Below are 9,168 nucleotides of genomic sequence, written 5' to 3'. Positions count from 1 at the left end.
GAGAAACAAACACACGTGGTAGGTGCCAATGGTCTTTACTTCCAGTAGGTGAAAAACCAAATCGGATATAATCTTGATTTTACTTTCTCAGTGACACAGCACTCTGTGATTTTGCTGTTCAGCGAGGTCTTTTCAGCAGCAGCACGCGCATCAGATGGGGCTCCTGAGAAAGTGGCTTCCGGGTCCCACCCAGGCCTGAATTAGAATCTGCTTTTTAACAAGGTCCTGGTGACTCTGTGCACGTTGTGGTCTGTGTTGGTGCCGCGCTTGGGATCTTCTCAAAGGTTTTACCCGCGTCCCTCTGTGTATTTAGCGGCTTTGTAATTTCGCTTTTTAAACTTCCATATTTCAATCACCTCTAGCTAATCTGTGTCTGGTGTGGAAATAAGTGCTCTAGCTTGGTTTGCTTTTTTTTTTCCAAAGGATTAATCCGCTGTCCTGATATCGTTTATTGAGGAACCCACCACTTCCCTCCCGAGGACGTTTTAAGCGGGAGAAAAGCCTTAAAACCACGTGCACGGTACGATCTCGCATGTGTTCACAGAAACGACGCGGCAGAGGGGCGCTGCGCACTCGGGGAGCACGACTGCGGTGTGCTCCGGAATGCGGCGGTATGACCGACACGTCACCAGGCTGCAGACCTCCTCCTCCCCGCACAGGTACCTCGCACAGGTACCCGGGGTAGGTGTGTAGTACCCGTGAACGGCTAGAGCGCACGCGCCCGCACGGCCCCGGCCCCGGCCCCGCCCTCGCCCTGCGCGCGCATCCCCCGCATCGCCCCGCCCCCGACCTGCGCACGCAGCCCACCACAGCCGCTCCCCACCCACCCGCACACCTGCGCGCGCAACTCCCGTGGCACCGCCACCGCCCTCTCCGCCGTCGGGGGCGGGGCGCGGCGCGGCGCGGCGCGGCGGGCAGCCGGCCAGGCGGTTGGCGAGGGTGGGGCCCAGGGGGCGGGGCCTCGGCCCAGGGGGTGGGGGTTCCGTTGCGGGGCGGGGCGGCGCGGCGCAGGCGCGCCGTAGGCCCAGCGGTTTCCCGCCCCCCCCAACGTCGCCCGGCGACGCCGCGCCGGCCCGGTGCCCGCCGGCCCCGCCGCGCGCCCCGCCGTTGGCGCCGGCATGTCGGGCCCCGGGCCGCGGGAGCCGCCGCAGGCGGGCGGGCCGGCGGGCCCCGAGGGCGCGGACGCGGCGCCGGGCGAGGCGGGGCTGAGCTTCACGACCACCGACCTGAGCCTGGTGGAGATGACGGAGGTGGAGTACACGCAGCTGCAGCACATCCTCTACTCGCACATGGAGGCGGCGGCGGCCGACGGCGAGCTCGACGCGCGCCTCAGCTCGGCCTTTCTGGCGGCCACGGCGCCGGGCGCGGCGACGGCGGCGGGCGGCTTCGCGGCGGCGGGGGGCGCGGCGGCGGCGGCGGCGGCCGGGGGCGCGGCGTCCGTGTACCCGGTGTTGTGCCCGCCCGCGCTGGCCGACGGCGGCTTCGCGGGCGCCGCGCCCTGCCTGGGCCACGTCGACTTCCAGGAGCTGCGCATGATGCTGCTCAGCGAGGCGGGCGCCCCCGCCGCCGCCGAGAAGACGCCGGGCGCCGACGGCCCCGGCCCGGGCGCGCCGCGGCCCAAGGCGCCCGACGGCGGCGGCGGCGGCAAGGAGAACGCGGAGGGCGCGCCCGAGGCGCGGGCCAAGTCGGCCGTGCGCGTCCGCCTGGAGGACCGCTTCAACAGCATCCCCGCTGAGCCGCCTTCCGCCCCGCGCGGCGCCGAGCCCCCCGAGCCCGGCGTGGCGCTCAACAAGTGGGTGTCCACCCCGGGGCGGCCGGGCCCGGGGGGGGGGGGGGGGGGGCGGGCCGCGCCGGGTCTGCGCGCACAGGAGGCCGCCAGCCTCCGTCGGGGTGCGGACCGGAAGGTCCCGTGCAGAGGCCGAAGTCTCAGTCTGGGTGCACATGCGGACCCCTGGTGAGGAGGCCGCCGGCCTGGCTGTGACTGGTATCTGCGTGGCCGGGTCTGGGTAGAGACCAGGTGATCTGGTGCAAAGCCAGCGCCACCGCAGCTTGCGTTTTAATAGGGATTGGGCCCAGCTGGGTCTGGGCGCAGGTCAAGTCAGCCGCTAGAAAGCCCCCAGCCTCCTCCCGGCTGGCATCTTAACAGGGGGCCGACTTGCAAGGTTCTGTGCCCTGTGCAGGTGCCGGTGAGCAAGCACTTGGGAGTACTGAGTACACACCCCAGAGCGTGGGCTTCTGTGGTCAGCGCTGTCTGCACGCGGAAGGGCTAAGTTCCAGTTGAGATCGGTGTGCCAATGCTTCTGAGCACCGAATTACCCGCCTGCGTGTCAGGAGAGGTGTGTTTCCCCCATGTTGACTCAGGTTAGCGGTGTCTTCACTGCGCGCACGGACGCAGCCTTGTGGAAGGAAAGCGTCTTGTCCTGAGGCTTTGACCACAGAGCGTAGCTTCTCCTGCAGCCAGGCCGCCAGCCCGCCAGTCCTGCCCCAGGGGCGACTCCTGGAGAGGAGCGGCCCGTGTGCTGCGGCGGCTCCTCGGCTTTCTGTCCGTCCCTAGCCAGTGGTGGTCCCCATTTCGCCCTCAGTCATCAGAGTTTGGAGAATGGCCAAAACAACAGAGCAAGAGAGATTGTCAGTGACACACAGCCTCCCGTTCCTCCGTGAGGAAGAAGCTTGAGCTTGTGCGCCGCGGCACCAGTCGGTGATTGTTCGCCAGAGGTTTCCGTGATGAGGGGCATTCGTTCACCCTAACAGACTTGCGTGTTCTAGAAAAGGTGATTGTACCGCTTCGGGACATTTCCCGCAACACACTCGTCACATGTTTTTTTTTTGTCTCGGCAGTTTGGTCACTCTTATCCGACATCCTTCCGAATTAATGAACGTCCCTCTTCATCAGCAACAAAACAAATGCACGACGTTAGTGAAAAATAAAACTGCCACCGCGGCCACGGCCCTGCAGTTCACGTACCCCGTGTTCACGGCCAACGCCTGCTCGGCCAACGCCGGCTCGAACCCGTCGCAGGTGCAGGTAAGGGGACAGTTGGTCCCGCTTTGCTCTTTTGTAGCGAATGGATCTGAGTTGAGTTCATTCGATCTGAGGGATTTCTCTTTCGCCGAGCTTAATAATCCTTAACGTCGAGAGTGTTTATGTGGTCGGGGAATGTCTTAAAATCCTCTGTGTAGCGCATGATGTCTTTGGCGTGATTTCTGTGGAAGTGCATGTGCTTTGTGTGGAATCGAGGGGACCGACTGGGTCTCATGCTGATAAAGTTCCTGTGGCTTCGTTTTTCCAGAGCTCTAGTAACCCATGTTCTATACTCGAAGCTGCCAAGCATCAGGATATTGGATTGCCTAGAGCATTTTCTTTCTGTTACCAGCAGGAAGTTGAATCCACTAAACAGACTTTGGGCGGTAGAAACAAAGCTTTGCCTGAGCAGGTTTGGATTAAAGTAGGAGGTAAGCCACAAAGGGGAGCGGGCGCTGCCCTGATGTCATTCTGGTGGGGGGGAGGTTTGTAAACATGACATGGTCTTGGAAGTGAATTTCCACGTGGGGGACTTTTCTTCACTTTGAACTTTCTTTCGAATTCCAAACATATTTGTACTTAGTGTGGAAACATTGAGTTTGGAGGCTCCTCTTGCTAGCGATCTCCGTGAACGGAAGAATGACGGGCTTCCCTAAACTTACCGTTTCCTGCAAGTTGCCGAAAGCACTTAATAGCGTTGTTTTTGTTTTTTTCTTATTTTATATTTCACGAGTGAGCCAGGAGTCTGAAACCTGCTAAAAGCTTTAGGAGACAATCTGCAGATGGGCAGAGGATTGAGTTGGGGACAAGAGGCCATAAGGTGATTCAGAAGGGTTTAGAAATAAACTGCTGAAGGCAAACCTTGCTCATCTTGAGAGTGAGCTCGCAGTCCCTTTCTCCCTGGGAGCCAACTATTTTTTGACTCACTGGACGAGATAACCCCAAGGTTTTCCAGAGCCGGCGAGGGCAGGAGCGACGGAGCCGCCGAGGCAGCGGGCAGTTCTCGTGGTTCGGCGTCTCCGTGCAGAAGCGCGTGTTACCGTTTGCAGAGTTAAAGGTTGCTAGTCAGACCGTGTGCTAAGTTCTCAGCTTCAGGAACAAAGCGTTCCCAGCACTGAGCTCCCCACCGGGTCCCCCGCTCTGAAAGATGTGGTGGTGACTCCTGTGCCACAGATTTATTTGGCTTTTGTTTGGCATCCTGAGAACGCACACCCCGCACGTGTTAGCTGGGGGCCTCCCGCTCTGCGTGTGACGAAATTTGCCGCGTTCCTCCAGCAGAAGTCAAAGCTAGGAGGTGGTCACTCCTCGTGTGGGCAGAATCACGTGTGAGGTGAGGGCATGTTTAACCGTAGGCCACCTACGTTTTGTCTTCTGGGCACTGCGGTTAGAGTATCCGCTTGTCACGTTAGAATAATTGCATAAAAGAAAATCTTCTGGAGAAAAAAAATCTTTTTTCATTCTGAACGTCAGAGAAGTTCAATAACTTCTTGGTTTCTCCGTTCGTAGGTGGTAGTTAACATCTGCTGATTAACAGGGGACCTTTGGCAAGGTTGTATTGATTACATAATACTCGGAGTGTTCTCGTTTGGTTACAGATTCATGTTCAGGTTTGTGGTTTGAACCTTGGAGCTTTGTGTACAAGTTCCTGGAGTAGGTGCAGCTTTTCCTGTTGAGTTCTGTGTGTCCCTTGCTCGTGAATGCGTATGTCTGGAGTTGAAAATGGCACCAAAGGTATTCAGCACTAATGGGAAGAAGTTAAGTAAAATAAAAAATTAAAATACACTTTTTTCTTCTTTTGCAAAGAAGAAGCGCTATGTAAGCAAGCAATAAATAAGAGGAACCGGAGTAGAATTCGTCAGCTGGACACAAACGTAGAACGAAGAGCCCTTGGAGAGATTCAGAACGTGGGTGAAGCTTCCACCGCCGCACAGGGCGCTTGGCCACCCGCGGAGTCCTCGCAGGCAAACCTCGGGGAGCAGAGCCAGAGCGGGCCCCAGGGAGGAAGGTCGCAGCGCAGGGAGAGGCATAACCGCATGGAAAGAGATAGAAGGTAACTCGTGTGGTTGTTCATCAGCACGCAACTTTATTCCAGTTATTAGCGGTAATAGGCAAGTTATTGATGAGACAGCAGTTTAGTCGGTTCACAATGTGTTCAAAGTGGAGAGAGGTTGGCCAGAGTGAATATTGACTTTGTTTTGCTGGGGGGATCGGGGTCCCCAGGACCACCTCCCAGGTTTGATGATTCTTTAGGACTTAGGGCTTTGATTTATTACAGAGAAAGGAACCTGCAAAATTACCAAAGGTGCTGGGTGGGGGATGGGCGTCCAGTGAGCTAGTTGTAGGCTCCCAGGTGTCCCCTCCCAGGGGACTCCCAGATGCACTCAGCAACCCCAGCACCAGCTGTGGCCAGCTGGGAAAGCTCCTGAGGGACTCAGGGCCCCGAGATTTTCTTGGCGGGCATGTCATGGAGGCATTCCTACCTGCCAAGCAGCCAATCCCAGGACCCCAGGAGAAGAGCCGATGCACAGCATAAGCCATGTTTACGCACATGTTGTGGGTGCAGGGAGCCCCTCCTAACTAACGGTGCTGGGAACCCCTGGAATCTGAGTGTCCAGATGCCGTCAGGGGCCCGCCTTGTGAGTAGGCTGCTGGGAGATGGCCAGGGTGCACAATGGGGCACTTCGCTTTGCCTGGTTCTTTTAAGAATGTTGGGAAAGAAAGGGGTTACAACTGTCGTTCTATCTGCAGGTTTTATTTAGAATCTGCAATATTTTTTTGAATATTTATTTTTGAGAGAGAGAGAGAGAGAGATTGACAGGGCATGAGCAGGGGACGGGCAGAAAGAGGGAGACACAGAATCCGAAGCAGATTCCAGGCTCCGAGCTGTCAGCACAGAGCCCGATGCGGGGCTCAAACCCACGAACCATGAGATCATGACCTGAGCTGAAGTCAGATGCTTAAGTGACTGAGCCACCCAGGCGCCCTGAATCTGCAATTTTATGTAGAATCAAAAGGTGGCTAGTTTTTCTCTATTACAGCTGGATTTTTACCTGATGTTTCCCTAACATAATTAACATAGTCATTCATTGAGAACTTTGTACCAGTTTCCTTTTTATAGCATGCAGCAAGGCAGACGTTCAACTATGAAGGGCGAATGTTGACCCAAGGCGACTTCTTTCCTTTTAAAAGGATATATTAGAGCTAGCTGCCCAGCTAGATCTCCTTCATACACAGGTGCGCTCACACCCACTGGCACACACACACACTCACACACTCTACTTGAAGCGCTGTGTCAGCAAGGACTTTCGAACCAGAAAGGACATTTTTCCTATTCTGATATTTATCACATAAACGTTTATTTAACACCTACTATGTGAAAACCCTTCTACCATATGCTGACAGCGAGAGCTTAGATTTTTACTCTGCCTTTCGTAGTTTAACAGCCTGCAGAGGGATCACCTCTCATCTGAGTTTCTTATCTACAAAGCAGAGCTGGCTACCACACGGATTGGAGACAGGATGAAACACGTGTGTACGTCACACGTGTCTGCCTCTGTGTAGAAGTTAGCATCTCGTAAATGCCAGCTGTCACATTGACCTCATGAGATCGCTACGACAGATTCTGAGTGTATGCTTGGGAAGATGGGCAACGAGGGTTGTATAAGCTGGTAATCGGGAAGAGCTAAAAATGGTGTAAATCATGAGACCACTTGGGATGTAAACGATCTCCAAAAAATGAATGATCTCTCAAATGACTGGGTTTTGGGGCATTATCAGACTGGTCGTGTGTGATCCTTTTGACCCGGGGTCCCTTGCCGATCATAGCTGCAACCCTGAGCTGTGGGTGAGCTCCTTGGCCCAAGGAGAGCTGTCCACCCAGAAAACCCCCCACAAAATTTTGCTTCGCGTTTCCGGGGCTTGGGTCCATGCTTGGTCTGGAGACTGGAAACTGGCCCTTGCTCCTGACCCATGAGAAGTCCGTGGAAACCCCTGCAGCAGGTCGGCCTTGTGGAGGAGGGCCGCACGGTCGTGGCGGAGCGTGGTCCTGAGCACGCACTCGGTGGCCGGGCCACAAGCAACACATTCAGACATTTGCTTTACTGCTTGGTATTGCTTCTGCTTCTCTGGGTGATCACTTTGGATTTTGACCGTAGGCGCAGAATCCGCATTTGTTGCGATGAGTTGAATCTTCTAGTCCCCTTCTGCAATGCCGAGACAGATAAGGCAACCACGCTCCAGTGGACCACAGCGTTCCTGAAGTACATTCAGGAGAGACACGGAGATTCTCTTAAGAAGGTCAGTATTCGGAGCAGGTAGATTTTTCGAATTTTATAAACTTACCAGAGATCTTCCTTATCCTTCTTTCCCTGAGATATCCCAGACTGTTCTTGCTGGAATCCAGTGTCAGGTACTGAGTTCACTGAGAACAGAACTCCGCTCATTAATGATGTAGCTCTTCGTGTATCGAAATAAGAATCACGGCCGGGGTCCGTTCACTGACGCACGGTGTAAGTGACTGAGTATTGGTTGTCAGGTCATAGATCGAGCGCCTGCTCTGTGCAGTGGATTGTGGGGCTTGAAGGGGTGTCAGAGACCTGGGAGATGTGGTCTTTCGTTACCCTCTGAAAACTTTATGATGGGATGAAGCAAGAATAGTTAAGGGGGAGACAGATACGTGTTAAATAGTCTGGAATTCACGTGCGCTCAGAAGGCGGAGAAGCGAGACTCTTCGGTGGGCCGCGTGACCGGGGACGACTTGGGGGCTTCGGAGCCCAAGCATCTGGCTCCTTGTTGCAGCCAGCGCTGCCTTGACCCTGTCTGTCCAGTCCCAGGGGCAATCGTAGCGAGCGAGCGTGGCTCCAGGTAGGACCGAACGCATGGTGTGAATGGGAGTCCGGCCGCCCCTTCCCTGGTGGTTCAGATGGAAGAACGGAGGCGTTCGCAGCTTTGGCTTCAGTGCTCTGCCTCGGGGGGGACCGCGGCTGCAGGTACTGGCCTCAGAATGCTGGTGGCCAGGGGGAGTGGTGGCGAGGCCTCAACGAGGCAAGCCCAGCGCCCCGGCCCCGCTCCTTGTCGAAGCCGTCGTGTGGTTGCCGCTGTGGGCTCAGCACCCGTTAGGTGCTGAGCTGAGGTTGGCGCAGAAACGTGGAAGCCTTTTAGAAAGAGCCTCTCGTGTCTAGATCCCGGAAGGGCCCGGAACCGCAGGCGGTTTTCCGTTTCCCTCGTGTCTCCGCACGGCAAGGCTCCGTCCTTCCGTTGTACGTTGGCCGCGTTGTAGAGCAGCGTTTACGTCCCGTCTCTTCTAACTGGATCACTTACGGTTGTTTATGATGCACTTACTCTTTGACATTACGTGTTGGAGATCGACTGTTAACTTTGATAAAATGAAGCTTTTATGTATTTTTGTTATTATTTAATTCCAGTTAGTGAACACACAGCGTGATACCAGTTTCAGGTGTACAACGTAGGGATTCGGCACTCCCACACGTCCCCCGGTGCTCGTCACGACAGGTGCGCTCCTTCATCCCCTCACTTATTTCCCCCGTCCTCCGACCCCTCTCCCCTCTGGCGACCGTTGGTGTGATGTGATCTCTGTAGTTGAGGGTCTGGTTCTTGGTTAGTCTCTTTATTCCTTTGCCCATTTGTTTTGTTTCTTCAATTCCACAGATGAGTGATATCATACAGTATGTGTTTTTCTCTGAATGACATGTTTCACTATCATACTTTAGTTCTATCCACGTCGTTGCCAATGGCAAGCTCTTACTCTCTTTGATGGCTGAGTACTGTTCCACTGTGTGTGTGTGTGTGTGTGTGTGTGTGTGTGTGTGTGTGTGTGTATATCCACCACATCTTTATCCATTTGTCAGTCAACGGACGTTTGGGCTCTTTCCATAGTTTGGCTATTGTCGATAGTGTTGCTGTAAACATCGGGGTGAATTTGCCTCTTCGAATCAGCATTCTTGTAGCCTTTGGGCAGATACAGGGAAGTGTGACGGCTGGGTCGTAGGGTACTTCTGTTTTTAACTTCTTGAGGAACCTCCGCACTGCTTTCCAGAGCGGCTACACCGGTTTGCATTCCACCGGTTTGCAGTGCAAAACGGTTCCTCTTTCTCCGCATCTTCACCGGCACCTGTTGTTTCCTGAGT

At 55.3% G+C, this 9,168-nt stretch overlaps 1 protein-coding gene across 5 annotated transcripts in view; it reads left to right on the top strand.

The window, feature by feature from the left end:
* The first annotated feature begins 1,023 nt into the window (after positions 1 to 1,023).
* The window catches only part of TCFL5 (transcription factor like 5), a 16,581-nt gene continuing 8,436 nt past the window's right edge, over positions 1,024 to 9,168 (top strand). Inside the window, exons 1-5 of one of the 5 annotated variants that reach the window (XM_060621883.1) lie at positions 1,024 to 1,792; positions 2,839 to 3,025; positions 3,291 to 3,453; positions 4,826 to 5,072; positions 7,177 to 7,318. In XM_060621883.1, the coding sequence (XP_060477866.1) occupies positions 1,119 to 1,792; positions 2,839 to 3,025; positions 3,291 to 3,453; positions 4,826 to 5,072; positions 7,177 to 7,318 (1,413 nt within the window). In that variant the 5' untranslated portion in view covers positions 1,024 to 1,118. The remainder of the gene's footprint in view (positions 1,793 to 2,838; positions 3,026 to 3,290; positions 3,454 to 4,825; positions 5,073 to 7,176; positions 7,319 to 9,168) is intronic. The other 4 variants (XM_060621872.2, XM_060621863.2, XM_060621857.3 and 1 more) reach the window with 4 other exon arrangements.

This window comes from Panthera onca, chromosome A3 (assembly GCF_046562875.1).
Source record: "Panthera onca isolate mPanOnc1 chromosome A3, mPanOnc1 haplotype 2, whole genome shotgun sequence".
Taxonomy (NCBI): Eukaryota; Metazoa; Chordata; class Mammalia; order Carnivora; family Felidae; genus Panthera; species Panthera onca.
This window is presented reverse-complemented; position numbering and strand designations above follow the sequence as displayed.